This window comes from Anabrus simplex, chromosome 1 (genome assembly GCF_040414725.1).
Source record: "Anabrus simplex isolate iqAnaSimp1 chromosome 1, ASM4041472v1, whole genome shotgun sequence".
Taxonomy (NCBI): Eukaryota; Metazoa; Arthropoda; class Insecta; order Orthoptera; family Tettigoniidae; genus Anabrus; species Anabrus simplex.
This window is the reverse complement of record NC_090265.1, coordinates 641,232,058-641,251,898: the sequence shown is the minus strand read 5'-3', so window position 1 is coordinate 641,251,898 and position 19,841 is coordinate 641,232,058. Positions and strand designations below refer to the sequence as shown.

The 19,841-nt window shown below is 39.6% G+C and overlaps 1 protein-coding gene across 2 annotated transcripts in view; it reads left to right on the top strand.

Annotated features, from left to right (window-relative positions):
- LOC136871606 (ankyrin repeat and SOCS box protein 12) overlaps positions 1-19,841 on the top strand; it is a 73,338-nt gene that overhangs the window by 40,263 nt on the left and 13,234 nt on the right. For both annotated transcript variants that reach the window (XM_067145062.2, XM_067145072.2), the window contains exons 3-4: positions 10,438-10,658; positions 11,435-11,607. In XM_067145062.2, coding sequence (XP_067001163.2) covers positions 10,438-10,658; positions 11,435-11,607 — 394 coding nt within the window. The remainder of the gene's footprint in view (positions 1-10,437; positions 10,659-11,434; positions 11,608-19,841) is intronic.

The following is a 19,841-nucleotide window of genomic DNA, read 5'->3' as shown; positions in this document are numbered from 1 at the left end:
TTATGACAGGCAGGGGATACCGCGGGTGTATTCTACATGTGCGTCCCGCACCCGCAGGGGGTAGTGTGTTTGGTCCGCGGGAGGTATTTTATTTCCCTCAAGTCTGCCAGCAAGCCGGTTAGGACCCCACTATCCGCCACCTAGGACGCACCACGTGGGAGTATCACCTCTTCCCCTGCTACGCCAGCGTAGTAGGTTCATGGAAGAGATCTGGTACCTTTATTTACAATCTCATTAATGTGATAATCTCAATGAAGATGTTTCCTTATAATAACACCTGGGTACTTAGAGTGTTCAATGCCATGAACATATAATTGTTTATTTACTTATCTTTTTTAGACTTGAATTACTGTATTTTTCAATGTTGATAACTATTATAATAATATAGTAGTGATAATTCAGGACATTGAACCAGCTTTCACTACTTTTAGAATTACCTCTTTATCATTTTTTGTCCTTTCCATTACTGTATGAATAGTTTATTTCAGAAATAACATAGATCAGTGAACAGTGGCTTTTCAGAAATTGCAAAGAAATATAAAAAAACACCTTACAAGGATATTGTTGTATGTTGTGTATGTTGGGTATTCATCCCAAAGGCTTATTTGATCCTTCACAGTTCTGCCAACAGCTGTCATAGATAGCCTGGGTGCCACTGAAGAGGCATTCTTGGGAAATGAGGAGTGAGATAGTTTGCAGTTGCTTTCCTCACCGGGTCAGAAGTTGCTATTACATATCAGTCTGCCAAGCCCACTGAAATGCATGCACCAACCAACCCCATGAGCAATATTTTCACACCATTTATAACAGGGACTGGCTGCGTAAGGGATGATATTACTAACGTCACTCGTACCTTGGTCACTTTCATATTGTCAAAGCCAAGGGTGAGACTGAGACAGGTCAATGAAAGTAACATATTTGTTCTAGCCCAAACCAGAAGACATAGTGCACTGTAAACACTACATCCTGCCAGCAAAGGCATAGGATATTGTTATCATAAATATACTGACCCTTCTGATAGGGAGGGGTTCTGTGCCATATTTAAGATGGGTTTGTCTTTTAGTTTTGTAAAAAAAAAAATCCTGAATCGTTCCTTTACATTTATAAAAACCATTGACTTATGTTGTTTCTGAAATTAACACATTAACAACTAAAATGATTTTTAAAACATTTTAGAATATATTTAAACATAGAAACCCTACATATCAGAAACTTAAAGGTTTTAGTGAAATTAAAAATATAGTACATACAAAACTAACGTATTACTCTCTACAAATTGATTGATACAATCCCTGGAAATACTGTAAAAATTAAACTACTCACACAATGGCCAGTCCTGTAATATTTTTTCATATAATATTGTAGTTCCTTCCTTTTAAGGATATATGCCATTAGCTTGAGAATGTCATCTTCCCTTCCTTTTTCTTTCTTAGGAGATGCCCTTCAGGTAGGAAAAATTAATTGATCAACAATTTTATACAGAGCACTGCAGACCATGAATAATAACTACACCATCATTTACTTATAAAGTGGCTAAAGTGTAATTACTGGCTGATTTTGAAATGGAACTCCTCTTCCTTATGCTCAAGAGATGCCACAGTTTTTTAATATCTTCACTATCTACACTTAGAGTCTATTAAATCAGAACAATCTGGGATCAGTGCTTGAAGTAGGTTTTTACTTTCTCTACGTATGGGCTGTTAAGTCCAGAAACAATTACTTATTTTGTACCTGAATTCAAATCCTTTTTTCCATGGCCATCTAAAACTCTCAATGACTTGAGCTTTTTGTGTTTAAAATAATGAATATACATATTACTCATCCCAGGGAAAAACCAGATAAGTAATTTATTCTTGTTAATTTTTGCAGTAATCTACAGTACTAAGGTCAATGCTCTCTCTTTTGACACTAACAAGAGAAGTAATTTCATCATAATAATGAAGAAATAGCCAAATTTTACTTCCACGTTATTCAGGAATACTAAACAGTCACTGGTAAGAACCAGATAAGTTGAGTTATCAGTTTATTATTCTGAATATTGTTATTTATTTATTTTTTTAATTTTTTTGCTAGGGGCTTTACGTCGCACCGACACAGATAGGTCTTATGGCGACGATGGGATAGGAAAGGACTAGGAGTTGGAAGGAAGCGGCCGTGGCCTTAATTAAGGTACAGCCCCAGCATTTGCCTGGTGTGAAAATGGGAAACCACGGAAAACCATTTTCAGGGCTGCCGATAGTGGGATTCGAACCTACTATCTCCCAGATGCAAGCTCACAGCCATGCGCCTCTATGCGCACGGCCAACTCGCCTGGTAATATTGTTAATAAAAATTGGCTTCAGGCAGATATGTCAGTTTGTGTAGAATATTTTCTGTTGGTTTGGTGGAAGTGGACATTATTGTCTTGAAAATAAATTAAAAAATTATTGGTAGTGAATTTACATAGCTGCCTTTGTTAAAAAGAGCTTATAAACCTCCCTAGCTAACAACACAAAATGTGACCTACACCACTTTGGAAAAGTTACTTTAATTCAAGATCCAAAGCAAATACTTGCGTCATATTTTGAATTAGACAAAATCAAATCAAGATCATTAGCTGTTTCACATAGTGCAGAATAGTTTGACAACATTTGGTCAACCAGTGATTTAGTATCATTTAAAAACAAAAAAATTGCTTCCCCTGAGAACTTTAAATCCTTTGACCTATCTTTTTATTCCTTGAGATGAGTGGTATATAGAAGGTAACTTCACCGTTTGTTTGTCCATCCTTTGTCCCATTTCTCTGCGGGGTCGGGTATGAAGTGAGATGAATCTGTCATCGCAGGTTTTTATGACTGGATGCCCTTCCTGATGGCAATCTTGTCAGAGGAGTTAATGAGATGAAATGAATGACGTGATATATGATAGTAAGAAGGGATATGGTGAAACCCGGTGCCGGCACATAGCCTACTCCTGTCGAATAGTACCAAGGCGTCTGCTCAAGGCTTAACATCCCCATCCAACATACAAATCACTGTCAACAGCCGTCATATGCCCTCCCTCCATATGATTGATCTCTGCAGAGAGGTTTTGAATTTAATCCAGGCTTTTGGCATACAATCTAGTGATTAGAAATTGTATACCACCACCTCCCCCTAACCTGTCGGCCAACATTCTGATGGTTAATATTTTTAACCAACGGGACTCGAAACGGTTAACCACGGTGTCAGACCATTTAGACTTCAATGCCTTAATGATCATAGTCACGAGGCGGGCATATAGAAGGTAACTTCACTGTTAACTCAAAACGGTCAACATCGTTATACAAGTTGTTTTTGAAATAAATTTTGTATATGGAACCGTTGGAGTCCTTTTCTCCTTCTCTGTCTTCTGTTCCTAGATTTTTACTACCTGCATTAATTTTTATTTATTCCCTTTTCCTATGTTTATCCATCTTACTTCTTATCCCGCAATTCCCACACAAGGACTGAAAATCTGTCAAGGTGGCTCCTCAGTGATCATTGATGCCTACCCTAATGAAGCTGGGAAGCACAAATGAATGAGCTCATTGGGGGCTGATAAGAAATAGTTGTAGAAGAGCTGGGACTAACGAGGAGAGAGCTCGCTTATTTGTTGACAACATTGTATTATGAGGATGTGGAGATTCTCCTTGTCTTTGTGTGTTTTCATTTTCTCCCTCTTCCAACACTGACCTCTCATTGTGTTTATCGTGTCTGTGTTCCTTTTAATGCCCCTTTCTCTGTATAACTTGATTTTCACTTGTTTGTACCTTTTCATTACTTATTTACAATTCAAATATCGGAAAGGAACAAACAAGTGTCAAATCAGGACGTATATAGCAGGGGTGGTGCGTGGTATTGTTGCAGTGTTGCACAACTCCCAATAATTTTACACTTCATCTACCATCTTTTCTTCTATTTTGTTAGTTGAATAAACCTAACATATATTCTAAACTATGGCAAGTTGGCCGTGCGATTAGGAGCGCACAGCTGTGAGCTCGCATCCGGGAGAGTGGGTTCGAACCCCACTGTCGGCAGCCCTGAGATGGTTTTCCGTGGTTTCCCATTTTCACACCAGGCAAATGCTGGGGCTGTTCCTTAATTAAGGCCACGGCCGCTTCCTTCCCATTTGTAGGCCTTTCCTGTCCCATCGTCGGCATAAGACCTATCTGTGTCGGTGCTACGTAAAACAAATAGCACCACCAACCACCAAAATATGGCCCTTCGATGTCATAATGCTGCCAGATTTGAAACAAACTCAGGGGGTTTTTCCTTTCCTATGGCAACTCCCAAGTGGTAAGCCTAAGCCTATGCCTATGCATCAGTAGCACACTCGCCAGTATCGGTCCTTGGATGTTGCACACAACCAGCTAACACCCTATCGAGTAACAACTCCAAATATCCCTGTTAGATTGCACCACTCTTTAGAGATGACTTCATGCCTGCCTTCTCTACTCTCATAACAGTAATTTCTTTTCCACCGATCCACTTACAATATTACAAACATTTTGGATCAATGATAAACTGGAGGGCAAATTTTCAATTCAGGAGAGGTAAAAGTAATTATTGTAGTTATACTGTATAACTAGCCTGTTATTTCCTCTTTTTTTTTTATTGCTGTATATATTTGAGTTTAATAGGAATATATGGTAGTTCATTATTTAATGATAATAGATTTTCTTGTTATTTCTGTAAGCTTCTCATATAAAAACGTGACATTGAAAAATTTAGTGCAGCACCCAGCTTCAGACACCACCAGCCGCCACTGGTATATAGATAGATGGAACAAGAAAATTATCAAATATTTGGATGATTTATCCATCCAGATGGCCCCTCAATGAGTGCTGATGTCTGCCCCTCCTGATAAACTAAGATTTAGGTTGAAGGTGAAATCCCACCTTCCAATACTTATTTGATTTTTATGGCTAGTCTATGTAATCACAAACATATTCCAGCATAAAATCTAGTTAAATGATTAAAAAAGGACATGTTTCATTCCTGATTTGGAACATCTTCAGCTAAAAAACATGTGTAAAGATACAAACATTGACCTATATGAAATAAAAAAACACTTATCATGATGATGATGATGATGATGATGATGAGATAAAACATTCCTTCATGTTGAGCTACAACACTCAACAAGTCGATGTTCAAATTTGTAATAAAATCTGTATGTAAGGGATCCTGGAAAGTGAGCTTCTTTTTTCAAAATGCTGGAAAAGTTGCTTTAGTTGCTTATTTATGATACTAGCATTGCCCGGATAGTTTTTGAATGTTTACCTTTAAGATTTGTATTACCAGTTAGTTATGCATGAAGTGAATTTTTATAGAATTCCTTTTTGACATGTTGATTGATATTTTACAATCTATTATGTATTTTTAGAGTTATTTAGATGTGTTTGATTTCAAGTTTTAGATTATTTAGTTTTCGAGTAAAAACTTTGTCCGTATGGAAGCTCAAATTCCCCAGGAAGTATTTGATCTCGTCATGAAAAAATCGTATGTATTTATCCATTGCATTATAGATATGATGTGCACGATTTGAATCTTCACTGAGACTGTCACCAATCAGCATTGCGACCTCAAAAGCATTGGATTCAACACTAATATCGGTTATTTACTTTTAAGCCCATCTCAGTCCCCCGTTTCAGTGGAGGCTGAACGTAGACTTAAACTGAATCCAGAGCGTAAAAATTCATCTCAAAGAAACGTAAATAACAGAAATAATAGATTTGACATTAATATAGGTTACTTTCCATTACTTTTACATGTCAACCTCTCCCATTCCCCACCCCAACCGGGGGTTGGGATGTTTCATCTCCATAGTATTTTTTTTTTTTTTTTCAGATGGTAAGTCACATGTATACCAAGTTTCGTTGAGAGCTATTCTGAAATATACCTACTGACATACATCCATAATCTTGGTCATTTTCACCCCTTCCCAACCGTAACCAGCATCCAGAGTGTCACAGTTCAACTCAGCAACCTCATAAAACTGGATTCAACATTGATATCAGTCATTTTCATTAATTTTTATATTTCACTCCCTCTCCTGCAAGTGCTAGGGGTGTTTTCCTCCAACAGTATTTTCTTCAGATATCAAGTTATATGTGTACCAGGACTGTATGGGGGCTATGCTGGAAGAAACACATATACATGTGTAATTTCATTCATTTTGGACATTTTCCTTTTCATCCCTTCTCATCCCCATGCCGATGGGGGCTGAATATGGACTTGAACAACATTCGGAGTGTCATAATTCACCACACCGACTCCGAAAACTATGGACTGTACATTAATACTTGTAATTAGCAATTTTCATTCCTCTATCCGTACTTTCTGTAAGTCAATCCCACCCATAGGGGTGCTAGCGGTATCTTACCCCAGAGTAATTTCTTTCAGATAATATGTTATATGTACATTAGAATATACACTCATACGTCCATAAACTCTGTCATTTTGGACATTTTCTTTTCTTCACTCATTCTCACTCCTCCTGCTGACTGAAACTGAACTTTGTCATAAATGGCATCCAGAGTGTCCTAGTTCTTCTCAGCAACCCCAGAAACTATAGATTTGACTCAAATATCGGTCGTTTTCGATTTTTTTTTTTTAACTCTACCCTAGGGGGCTAGAGGTCTCTCACCCTCACAGTATTTTTTCCAGTCAGTCAGTCAGTCAGTCAGTAAGTCATCAATTTTAGTTGAGAACTATGCAGGAACATACACACATACATCCATTATCTCGGTTAATTCGGAAATTTTCTTTTTCACTTTTTCTCACCCGCTATGCGAAAGGAGGCTCAACATGGGCTTAAACGACATCCGGAGTGTCATGATTCATTCATCGGCCCTGAAAACAATAAATTCCACACTATCTTTGATTATTTTTATATCTTACCCCCTCCAACCCCCACCCCTAGGGGTGCTAAGGGTATCATACCCCACAGGGTTAGTCTCCTGATAGTAAGTCATAAGTGTACCAAATTTGGTTCAAATCACTCCAGTAGTCCTGAAAACTATGGATTCGATACTGTTATTGGTCACGTTTAGTTACATTTTTATTTCACCCTCTCCCGTAGGGGTTCTAGGGGTGTCTTGCCCCCACAGCATTTTTCACAGATAGCAAGTAATATTTGTACCAAATTTAGTAGACAGCTATGCTGGGAAATACACACATACATCCATATATTCAGCATTTTGGTAATTTTATTTTTTCCCCCATTCTCACTCACAATGCCAAAGGGGTTGAACTTGAACTTTAAAAAATCCTGAGTGTCACTATTCATCTCACAAACCTGGAAACTGTGGATTCGGCACTATTTTTTATTATTTTTGTATCTAACCCCCTACCACTAAGGATGCTAGGGGTGTCTTACCCCCGCGTGGTTAGTCCTCCGACAGTAAGTCATGTGTACCGAGTTTGGTTGAGATCTTATCAGTAGTCCTCAGAAATATGGATTCGACACTAATATCGGTCATTTTGAGCTATGTTTGTACTTTCTCCTCTGAGGATTCCAAGGGTCTCTTGCCCCAACAGCATTTTTCACAGATAGTAAGTACCAAACGTAGTTGACAGCTATGCTGAAAATTACATACATAGATCCATAATCTCGGTCATTTTGGTCATTTTATTTTTTTCATCCTTTATTTATTTCACCCATTATTTTCAATTATTTTCATATCTCACTCCCCCCATGCCCCCCATCCAAACGGGGCCTGAACTTGGACTTTGAAAAAATCCAGAGTGTCACTATTCATCTCAGCGACCCCGAAAGAAAACTGTGGATTTGACACTATTTTCGATAATTCTTATATGTAACCCCCCTGACCCCCACCCCTAGAGGTGCTAGGGACAGCTTATCCCCACAGTGCTCATCTCTGGATAGTAAGTCATAATTGTACCAAGTTGGAATTTTCACGACCGCATTGTAATCAAAATCGACTTTCAACCTATTAGGTCGTTTTACAAACATTTAGTACGTGTTGAAGAGATGTTAAGTACAGAACAAAAATGGCCAACTGGACTCCAGTGGAATCCGAATCCACAACCTCCCGAATTCGCGTTGATTGCTCTACCCATTGAAGTATGGTGGCCTAGGTCATCTTTGTTCTGTTGGAACACTGTAGAGTGCGTGCAAGTCGCCCGTTGAGTGCCAAGTCAATGAATATTGAATTTTCACGACCACATTGTAATCAAAATCGACTTTCAACCTATTAGGTCGTGTTACATACATTTAGTATGTGTTGAAGAGATGTTAAGTACAGAACAAAAATGGCCAACCGGACACCAGTGGGATCCAAACCCACAACCTCCCGATTTCGTGTTGGTTGCTCTTTACACATGTTGCATCTTGTATATTTGTATCTTTACACATGTTTCTTAGCTGAAGATGATCCAAATCAGAAAAAAACTGTACTTTTTTAATCATTTAACTATATTTTAAGCTGGAATATGTTAGTGATTACATAGGTTAGCCATAAAAAAGCAAATAAGTGTTTGAAGGTGGGATTCTTCCTCCAACCTAAATCTTAGTTGAGTTGATGCCAATACAGGACAAAAATGAGATTTATAAATTGTCGTCCTGATGAAATTGAAAATCAGAAATGAGCTTGCTGGGGTCTGAAAAGAGATGGACGTAGAAGAACTGGGATTGACGAGGAGAGAGCCTAGGTACAAAGGGAGTTGAACATATAATGCAACACATTTTTTTTCTAAAAGCAGGTTGGTTTTATTGAGGATTGAAATACACCATGTTATTCCCCCATCTTCTTGCTACAATACCCTATTTTTCAACATAATCTCCGTTCAATGCTACGTCCTTGCGCTACCGTAATGTGACGGCATATATGCCTGCATGGTACCACTTGACTGGTCGATATCGGAGCCAACATCGTGCTGCATTGGTAACTTCCCCATCATCCACGTAGTGCTTCCTGCGGAGTGCATCCTTCAATGGGCCAAACAGATTTAGTCAGAAGGCGCGAGGTCTGGGCTGTAGGATGGATGAGGGAAAAAAACCAGTCCAATGAAGTTTTGTGAGCTCCTGTCGGTAATGTGATGATGAAACACGCCTCGGCTAAAGACTCACCATGTTTTTGTCCACTGCTAGGTCTCCGTAGATTTTCTGCAAGTGTCTATGAACATCTGTGATGCCCTGGTTTTGTGTCAAAAAAGAAAGTCAATAACTGCTCTCTGTTTAGTGCGCACCTCCGTTACACGCCATTTTGAAGCCTAGTTATAGTGCTGCCACCTATCGGAAATTAATGAAACTCTGCAGGACAAAGTGGGAATATTTAAAGATATCCCAAACAAAATTCCAATTTTTTAAAACCAAAGTTGGCCGAGAAATAAAATGTATTGCGTTATATATTGAACGCCCCTCGTATTTATTGATGGCAGAGTATGAAGATTGTCCTTTTCCTTTGAGTTTCCATAATTGTTCTTGTATCCTCTTCTATTGCTCCTTCTTCGCTCACTGACCTGCCTTTATGCTTATCCAGTTTTGTGTTCCTTTTCTTGTTCCTCCTATCTTATCTATATAATACAGGGCTGGACAAATCAGAAACAATTCTAGGAGGCAATAAAATTTCTTAGGCACCAGGAATAAAAAATAAAAATCATCTGTTTTACCTCTGCTTTACCAATGCGATATCTCATGTCATCTTAATCATTCTTTAATCACATTCATTCAGTGGGCCCAAATGTTCTATGTCCCGAGCATTCCTTATTAGATAGTAGTGCCTTACACAAAACACATAACGGAGAAAATCTGGCGCCAAGACTGGCAAAAAGTGAAGTTTTAATTTGTCGACGTAATGGTTACGAGCGATCACAACGTATATCGAATGCTTATAATGATTCAGGTCAATGTTCAGGTGTAACCGCTGCTTATAACCGCTTCCAAACCTTATAATCTCCATGTTTTGAAATGCTAGAGAGGACAGCAGTAACAAGAACAACAGGAAAAAGATAAAAACACCTTAGGAACAAATTTTACTGTAGAGTTTTTAAAATGCCACCAAATTAATTTTTTAAGCATTGCTATTTTCAGAGTGAAAATAAGTTCTGAAAATATTGTTTTTCCTCAGACTGGAATTTAGTAGTTACAATTTGAAACTGTTAGGCGCCTACATATTTATTTTCGTCGCCATGGTGACCGAGTGCCTGGGATTTGTCCAGCCCTGATATATGACCTTATTTTCAATTCATTTGACATAACAGGAGTTTAAAGTGAATGTGCTATACAATCATCTTACATGTATTAGCATTTCTGACCCATGTTTACTGGGTGTTCATAATGTATATGTGCATTCCTTAGAAACGTTTTCCTACATTAAAGGACAATTCTGGAAGGTATGGTTTAAAAATATTTCATGTTGTAGGTGGTTGTAGTTTAGTCACTATATATGCTAATGTATGTTTTTATTTTTAGCTGGAAAGGCAGACAGTGTTCAAGAACTTCTGAAGTATGGAGCTGATATTGATTTTCCAGATATAAAAATGCAAACCCCTCTCTTCGTTGCTGCACACATGAATCATGTGGAGTGCTGTAAACTGGTGTTGCAAGCTGGTGCCAACCCTAATGGGAATGCTGGCAATCTCATACCTCCACTCCACATTGCATGCAGCAGGGGTTTTGCTCCAATTGTACAGGTCAGAAAAAAATTTATGCTGAGAATTTCAAAAAGAAAATTTGAGAGGCATGATAGTCTTTTGGGTCTGTATTTTGAAAAACTTGATATGTTGCAAAGAACTTGCTTTACTTCCACAGAAGAAAACCATAGCTGAAGATGTTCCAAATCAGAAACGAAACATGTACTCTTTTTAATCATTTAACTAGATTTTAAGCTGGAATATGTTTGTGATTAAACAAGTAGGTATTGGAAGGTGGGATTCTTCCTTCAACCTAAACCTTAGTTGAATTGATGGAAATACAGGATAAAAATAAGATTTGTAAGCTGAAAAGTTATCCTCATTCATCACCAGATGACCCAATATGTACCACTATAAACTGTTATGTTGGTTCATCCCGCCTTCCAAAAAAGTCACTGTACAATACAATGTGACTGGCAAACCTTCTTTCTTATCTTTTTGCCTACCTCTCTCAGTATTGTTGTAGCTGTCCAACTAGTTTGTTTAATTCTCCTCCATATCCACATTTCTACTACTTCTATACTTTCTTAATGTCCAGCTTTAGCTTCTATGCAGAAGCACACTCAAAACAAACAGTTTTACAAAATAATTTTTGCTAGCTGATTAGAAAATCATTCTTTACTTAAAGAAGACTTTTTAGCCATTGCTACCCTTTTTTGACTTCAGAAAGAGGTACCAGTACTTATGTTATCTATTTTATTTCTCATTCTCCATCATAATTTTAGCTACAGATTGCAATAAACAGGTTGTTAGCTCAGTTTTATTTTTATTCAAAGCTGTTACTCCAGCATGGAGCTGAATTGGGAGGAACATTCGCCCATCCTCTTCATGTAGCTGCAGCAACTGGTCAACTATGTTGCTTTATTCTTCTTCTATTACATGGAACAAAGACTGACCTTCTAGAACTTGAGAATCATGAACCATCGCTTCAACAAGTTTTAACAAAGAGGTAATAAGTCTGCTATTTTCTCTAGTGTGGCATATTTTCTTGATATTTTTAATATCGTTATTATTATCAAGAATTTATTTATTATTGTAACCGGATTTTCAGTGGTTACACGATACACAGTTAAATGGGAGGAAAATAAATCAAATTAGACGGTACTTTAAACCCTAGACATGCAATAAACAGTAGATGAATACACACAAACAAGTATCAGGTTGGGCAACTTGATGACTATAAAAAAAGGAACGTGGAAAGGAGGCTGGAAAACCTACCAAAGGCCATAGAGATGCGAAGGTTGCGGGTTTCCAGAAAAATGAACGGTGATCTCTTGTTTTCAAAATATTATTTTCCGAAATCAACATGACAAGGTAACTTCCGAACATATTCATCTATCCACACAATTTAGATACACAACTTATGAAATACAAATTAGATGTACCTTGCCAAGAGTTTTGCAATTAGGTCAAGAGGTTAACTAAATATATCTTAGCATAAATCAAGTTCTAGAATATTATTTTGAGGATAAGAGGCACACAAGATACAAATACACTTAAATGAAAGTAAACGTACTTTCTAAAGCATCTGAGGAATAGAGTGGCGAGTAGGGCAAACTGCTATGTGGTAACACCAGTGAAACATTAAATGTAAATTAAAGGGGAATAGAAATCAACTGTGCTTACCCTAAGGTAGGCCATCTCGGGAGCGGGGAGTTGCTGACGTGTGTCTATCGCAGAACTGACGAGAGAACGAAAGACCACGAAATCCTGTCTCGCTCACTTAAAAAGGGAAGTCTGGCCTTGGTGCAATTACCAAGTGGCCAATCAGAGCACAGGAGTTTGTCTATCGCCACCTAAATTCACCAATCATAACTCTTTATCCGGTCACGATGTTTATACAATATTCCTGAACATATACAGACATTAATTGTGAACTTTCTATCTTCCAGAATTAGTAAGGACATATTTCTAGAATCGACAACCAACAGGGAAAGTTCACGTCACAACCTTTCTGGACTGTTCCAGCTATTACAGAGCAATAATTTACAATCTAGTAGTTACTTAAGTGGATAAAGGGAATACAAATAAAATATTCTACCACAACATTCCACATCATACAGCGAATATTCCTTAAAAAAGATTTACAAATAAAATATTCTGCAACAACTTTCCACATCATAGAGAGATTCTACACAGGTCTCATCCTTTCTCCCCCCCGAAAATCGAGCTACGCTCGACAATTAACATAAGATTACTGGGGGGGGGATCACTTCTGGAAACTTGCACACACCATAGCACAGATTTGTAAACATAACATAATGGTATTCACAACAATAGTTCTTGGAAATTTTGACAGTCATCCTACTAACAACATTGATTTTCTTCAAGTTGAACTTCCAATAATGAAACAAAATGCATTTGCCAATATTCCAAAATGCTTTGACCATCTTAACTCTGTCCGCAGAAAGGATGTACACTCTTTCCTTCTGCTAAATGCCAGTAACTCTGAGCCCTTTCACTTTCTTGTAAAAAAGCGTCCAATACCTCCTTCTTAGCGAAGTTACAGAATAAGTCGATCTTGCACCACTTTTCACACCAATCATAGGATCGAAGTTGCACAACTAGGCCACAGGTTCTTGCAGATGATGTGGCTGCCAACACGGCCGTTTGCCAACAGCCTCCATTCAAGTTCAGTCCAAACCAGGTTAGGTAAGTTGCAGTGCAGCACAGCCGTATCTTGAACCAAATGAGCAGATGTGTGAGGCAGAGTCTAGCCAGACTGCCTCCATTGCAACATTTTGCCACAGGATTGTGGTGCCAGATGTTAGCGCCCAAGGTATAAAGTATGCGCCTTAACTTGGCACGTTAGGTTGCCGTCAGATGAAGTTGGTCACTGCAGCCACTGTAACATAAACCAACACGCAGCAGACAGGGGAATATTCGAGGCAAGACTACCCTGCCGGACTAGAAGATCTTGGAGAAAAACAGTTGTCAAGGAGGGTTAGAGTTCTTTGTTTAATTCACTGACTAGCATAGAGTCTCCCAATGGTTGTTTCAATGAATTTCATGTACAGACCCCCTCCCACACCAGGGACATTAGGGCACCTAGCTCGGGGTAAGCACTATCCACTATCCATACATTTTAGAGAAGATTACGGTGGGGGAGGGGTGAAAGAAAACTACAGGAGTTTACCCTGAACCCGAAATGTTAGGGGAATAAATTCCAATCAGTGACCCTAAACTAAAACCTACCGTACCTAACTTATCATACTAACCATTACACTAAGGGAGATAAATGCTTGAGGATACCTAATGTATTTACCCACACAATTATAGTCATGACTAATTAACACAAATTACTTATGATTAGGGTATAGATTTAACTACTACTTGCTGGCCAACATCTAAAATCTTACAACTACCTTACAACAAAACTTATCATTACCTTACACCTAAAATCCTACAAATACCTTACAACTAAATCTACATGGTCACCAACAATGGTATTTACCTCTCCCTATACGACTTAAGGTACTTTTATCTGAGAGAGGTGTACTCTGCTGATCCTTTTCCTTTCGGGATCGCTCACCAATAATGACACTGGGGTAAGGAACTTTAAGATGGCGCATGGACCTCGAAATCTGGGGGCCAACTTACTGATAACATTGTCCGCAGCACTACTGACGGGGTGCGTTTTAATATACACCTGGTCACCCACAGACAGATTGCGCAACCTTCGCCCGTGGTTGTAATTACGCTGGACTTTAGCGTAATAAACCTCTTTTTAGTGCACGGTGCCAATTAGCTTGGATCTTTTCTGGGCTGGCATCGTCAAGCAGAAAATCATTAATTGACCACAGATTTGATAGTGGAGAATTTGGAGTAAAGGCTAACATTAGCAAAGCAGGAGTTTGCTTGTGGCTTTCATGGACGGCAGTGTTAAATGCAAACGACAACCAATTTAGTGATAAATCCCACTTAGAGTGGTCAGCGGAATGATAAGCGATGAAGGCAGATCGCAGGTTACGATTCACTCTTTCAGCATAATTTGGCCTCGGGTAATATGGGGTAGTAGTTACATGTGCAATGGATAGGTCAAAACAGAAATTCCGGAACTGGACAGAAGTAAAAGCTCTTGCATTATCATTCACCAGAAATTGACAGGATCCAAAAGAAGCAAATATCTGTTTCAAGCATGAGATGGTGGTGTTGGCGTTAGCCATATGAGTTGGGAACAGCCACGTAAAACACAAAAAGGTGTCAACACACACAAGTATGAAACGATGGCCGGTCCATGATCTCGGGAAAGGACCAATGTAGTCTATGAACAATCTCTCCATTGGACGAGAAGCTTGCTCGGAAGACAACAGACCTAGATGAGTATTAGGGGCGGCTTTACTGATGTTTCAAGTTTTACAAGATTTGACAAGGGTACGGATCTCACCTTCCATGGATTTCCAAATGAAGTGCGTACAAAATTTCTCTTTGGTTTTGAAACCGCCCAGATGCCCCTCCACAGGGGATTCATGAAAATACTTGAAGAGAGCCGGAACTAGGTTAGTTGGGACAACAATTTTGGGGTCTGTGCGACCACGAGCAGGACAACACATGACACCATTCTTAAGGACGTAAGGCTTGACATGTTCACCAGATTTAATCCTGTTGATAATAGCTTTTAACTCAGCATTGTGCTCCTGATGTTTATTTATATCTTTGAAAAGGAAGGGAGAGTCAGTGAGAACTATATTCACAAAGGCTGATACTTGTTCAGGAGAGGAGTCTGCAGGCTCTAATTGAGGGTCAGAGTTGCCTGGATAAAACATCCTACTGAGGCCATCAGCCACAACGTTTTCAGTGGTGAGCTTCAAATTGGAAGGCTGAGATGCGCACTGCCCAACGCACAAGACGACCGGTCCTTCACGGTTTGGCCAGTACCCAACTCAACGCCTGATTATCAGTTTCAAGATTAAAAGGAGGATAATCCAGGTACATTCTGAAGCATTCTAAAGAGGAGACAACAGCTAAGGCTTCCAACTCATAAATGGAATAGTTTCCTTCAGCAGGATTCAGAGCACGAGAAGCATAAGAAATAGGTCAACACCCCTCTTGAAATTCCTGAAGGAGAACACTGGATATGCCTGTGGAAGAGGCATCAGTCTGAAGGATGAAGCGTTTGGAAAAATCTGGCATAGCCAGTACAGGAGTGTTACATAAGGCGGATTACAGGTCGCAAAAGGCTTCACATTGGGCATCACCCCACATAAATTTGGCATACTTTCTTCTCAAGGCATTTAATGGGGCTGCCCGTTCAGCAAAATTGGGAATGAATTTACGAAAAAAAATTAACCATGCCAATAAATCTGGCTACAGAATTGACGTCTTTTGGCATGGGAAAATTTTGGATGGCGGCAGTACAAGACTGATCGATTGAGACGCCCTTCCCCGACACAATATTGCCTAAGGAGGACATCTGGGGTTGTGCAAAAGAAACCTTGCTAGCCTTAAGGGTTAGACCTGCTTTACGCAGTCTTTCAAGGACTTCGTTGAGATGGACAAGGTGTTCCTCGAAGTTTTCACTGAAGATTACCAAATCGTCAAGGTAATTATAGACAAACTCGAATTTAATGTCAGACAAAACATTATCCAGTAACTGAGTAAGGACAGCAGCTCCCGTTGCCAGTCCAAAAGGAATGTGTTCAAATTCATAGAGGTTCCAATCAGTAGCAAAAGCTGTGAGGTGCTTAGATTCCTCGGCAAGAGGCATCTGATAATATGCCTAATTTAAATCAAAGGTGTTAAAAATGTTGGTATTAGCAAACCAAGGAAAACAAGAGTGCAAATCAGGAAGGGGAACAGATTGGAGGACCACTTTATGGTTCAACATCCGATAGTCAACTACAGGACGATAACCACCTTGCGGTTTAGGGACAAGAAACATCGGAGAAGAATAGGCTGACTGAGAAGGGCATATCACTCCGTCAGCGACCATTCGGTCAATAATAGACTTAAGGGCTTTCATTTTGGGAGGCGGCAGCTGATACGAAGGAGAGCAAACAGGTATGTTATCCATGACTTCAATTTAGCAATCTAAAACATTGGTGACACCTAACTTGTCGGTAAAGACATCAGGAAAATGATCACAGAGTTTCCTAAGTTGGTTGGCCTGCTCATCGGGTAAATGATTATATCAAAAGCTTTGGGCTCACCATTTTCTTCAGGAACAGCGTTAACATGACAAGGCAGAATAGAGGAGTGATCACACAGCTCAAAGGTTATTGCAGAAAATTTAAAATGGAATCTGTTGAACTGCAGGTCCAAAATCATGCCAGTTTTAGCAATAAAATTGGCACCCAATATGAACTGGCAGGATAAATCTTTTTCCACTAGTACTGGCATTTTCTATGTGAAATCACGGACTCTTATCTTGACATCTAGGGATCCTACACTATTCAATGGGTTGGAATTAGCAATATGGCAGGTTTAGGACACGGGTTCTAATGTAGGTAACTTGCAAACAGTTTTCATAAAATGATACCAGGTCTCACTCATCAAGTTGATACTACTCCCAGAGTCTAGTAACGCACAGACAGGTTCATTATTTACCTCTATGCATAAGTACGGTAATTTTCAAGAAGGTATGGCAGAAATCCCACAAGATTGCAAAAAATGAGCACTAGAGTCAGAATGGGACCAATCATTAGCCTCAGAATTAGGTAAATCGTCCTCCAAAGTAAGTTATGACTAGAGACGAGAATTATAGGCACTAAAAACAGTTAAAATAGGCAGGCATATAGGCTCTTAAATTAGCCAAAATAGGCATGTAAATAGGCACTAACATTTAAAATAGGCAACGAAATAGGCATAAAAAAATACTTATAATTTAATAACATACTATAAAAGGAATTTACAACAAGCAACTTTTCAATGTTTTCCGGTAACAATCTTGTTCTCCTCTACTCTACTCAGGTATCATTTCACGTCATTTTTATTATATTTTCACCCGGTGAACTCGACAGGAAGCTGCCAGATTTTAACTGAACCTTTTTTGAGGACATATTTCCATGTAAGTTACGAAATTTTCTTGTCCATATTTCAAAGTTTCTAGAAACATCACCTCTAAAATTTTTTTTTTTCCTTTTTTCCTTTTTTTTTTAAAATGAAACAAATGCATGTTTATACTTATACTATATGCTTGCCAGGGACTCACTAAGCTGCCCCCTAGCAGTATTCTTACTTATATGGAATTAAAACAGAGGCACTATCAATCTCCGATTTGTGAACATTTTATATTTGCTATTCGGTGGCTTTGGTCAGCCGGGTCAGCTGTCATGAAGACTATTTTCTGTTGCATCATGTGAGCCCACAAGGCTGCTACCCTCGTTGAAATTAGAAAACCGCGTGATTTGAAATTGTCGTGGCATGCGCTCATAACCTTACTTTCTGTCAGTTTAGCAAGACTCTAGATGGAATGCTAGAGCTTATGCACCCCAGACTCTCTTCGCTTGCCCCCCCACCCACCCCCCTCCTAGCATAACGGTCACTAACCTGGACCTCACCAATCCAGACAAACGGTCTTTTCACTGGCTTGGTCTTGTAAAGATAGTCTTTGCAGCCTTGTAAAACACACTGTGACATCGTCCTAGCCATGCCATCTTGTATGTCTAGCCTTTGTGACATCGTCCTAGCTTCACCACATTGGATCTTCAACCTATGTTTTGCGAAGGCTTAGCGGAAGCGTAATAGAGATACTCACGATTTTTTAAAATGGCATTTCAGTTGTAGCCCGCTTCCGTGGTGCAGTAGCTAGTGTGATTAGCCGCCACCCACGGAGGCCCAGGTTCGATTCCCGGCTCTGCCACGAAGTTTGAAAATAGGCACGAGGGCTTGGAACTGGGTCTACTCAGCCTTGCGAGGTCAACTGAATAGATTTGGGTTCGATTCCCACCTCAGCCACCGTCGAAGTCTTTTTCCGTGGTTTTCCGCTTCTCCTCCAGGAAAATGCCGGGATGGTACCTAACTTAAGGGCGCGGCCACTTCCTTCCCTCTCCTTTGCCTGTCCCTTCCAATCTTCACATGCCTTCACGAGGTACCTGTTCAGCATAGAAGGTGAGGCTGTATGGGTGAGGTACTTGTCATCTCCTCAGTTGTATCCCCCAACCCAAAGTCTCATGCTCCACGACACTGCCCTTGAAATGGTAGAGGTGGGATCCTTCGCTGAGTCCGAGGGAAAACCAACCCTGAAGGGTAAACAGATTAAGAAAGAGAAAATATTTCAGTTGTAAATCTCTATTTTCACAGGAAATGAACCAGAGTTCAAAATACCAATTTTTAATTTTCACCCACTCTGTGGCAAGAGGCCACCGGCGTTCTAACTCCCCGTTCAGTAATTAAATGATTATTTACATTTTAGCAATATAAATTATTGAAAGTTGACAGCTAATACAGCATTACAACAGAACAACTTTCCACAATACATAAATTGATAGGGCTATAAATGCTACAATTAAATGGGATCTAGCTTAAAGGACCCTAAAACTGATTTATATCTCAAAAGACTACGTTTCTGAACACAGGAATAAAATAGGCAAATTCCCTCGTCTCTAGTTATGACAGACAAAACAAGAAGCCACGCTTTGGGGTTTACCATTAGAACTGGCGGTTAGTCATCTAGAACTACTATTGCCCAGGGGTCCAGAGCCTATGTGGGCACTGCCTAGAGAAGGGCCTAGTTGACCCACAGTTACGGCAAGAAGTATTGGTGGAAGAGCCTCTACCAATGGCAGGTCTTGCATTGCCTAAGGCCCCAACCTTAGGACAATCCCGCTTGAAATGAGCAGTGGAGCCACAATTGAAACATGAACGAGGATTACGCGAGGTGGAAGCAGGTGAAGGGGTGGTTTTAGAATCCTGAGGAGAGGGCATGCTCATAGGAGGGGGGGCTAATGCAAGGCCTAATTGGTCGGCATATCAAACACCTTCTGCAGAAACTGCAACAGCTTCCAACTGAGCAAATGTTGCTGGTCGTGGCGAAAGAGCCAGATATGATCTGTAGTTCGGGGCGAGACCTTCAATAATGTTGGCAACCATTTGGGCCTCGGAATAGTGGAGGCGGAAAATCCTAGCCTGGAGCTTAATATCTTGAACATATTCAGATAATGACTCGTTGAAATGTTGCACTCTGAAATACTGCTTCTGCACTAATGAAGACAAGCACGAGAAGGAATGAAAAATTTACAGTCC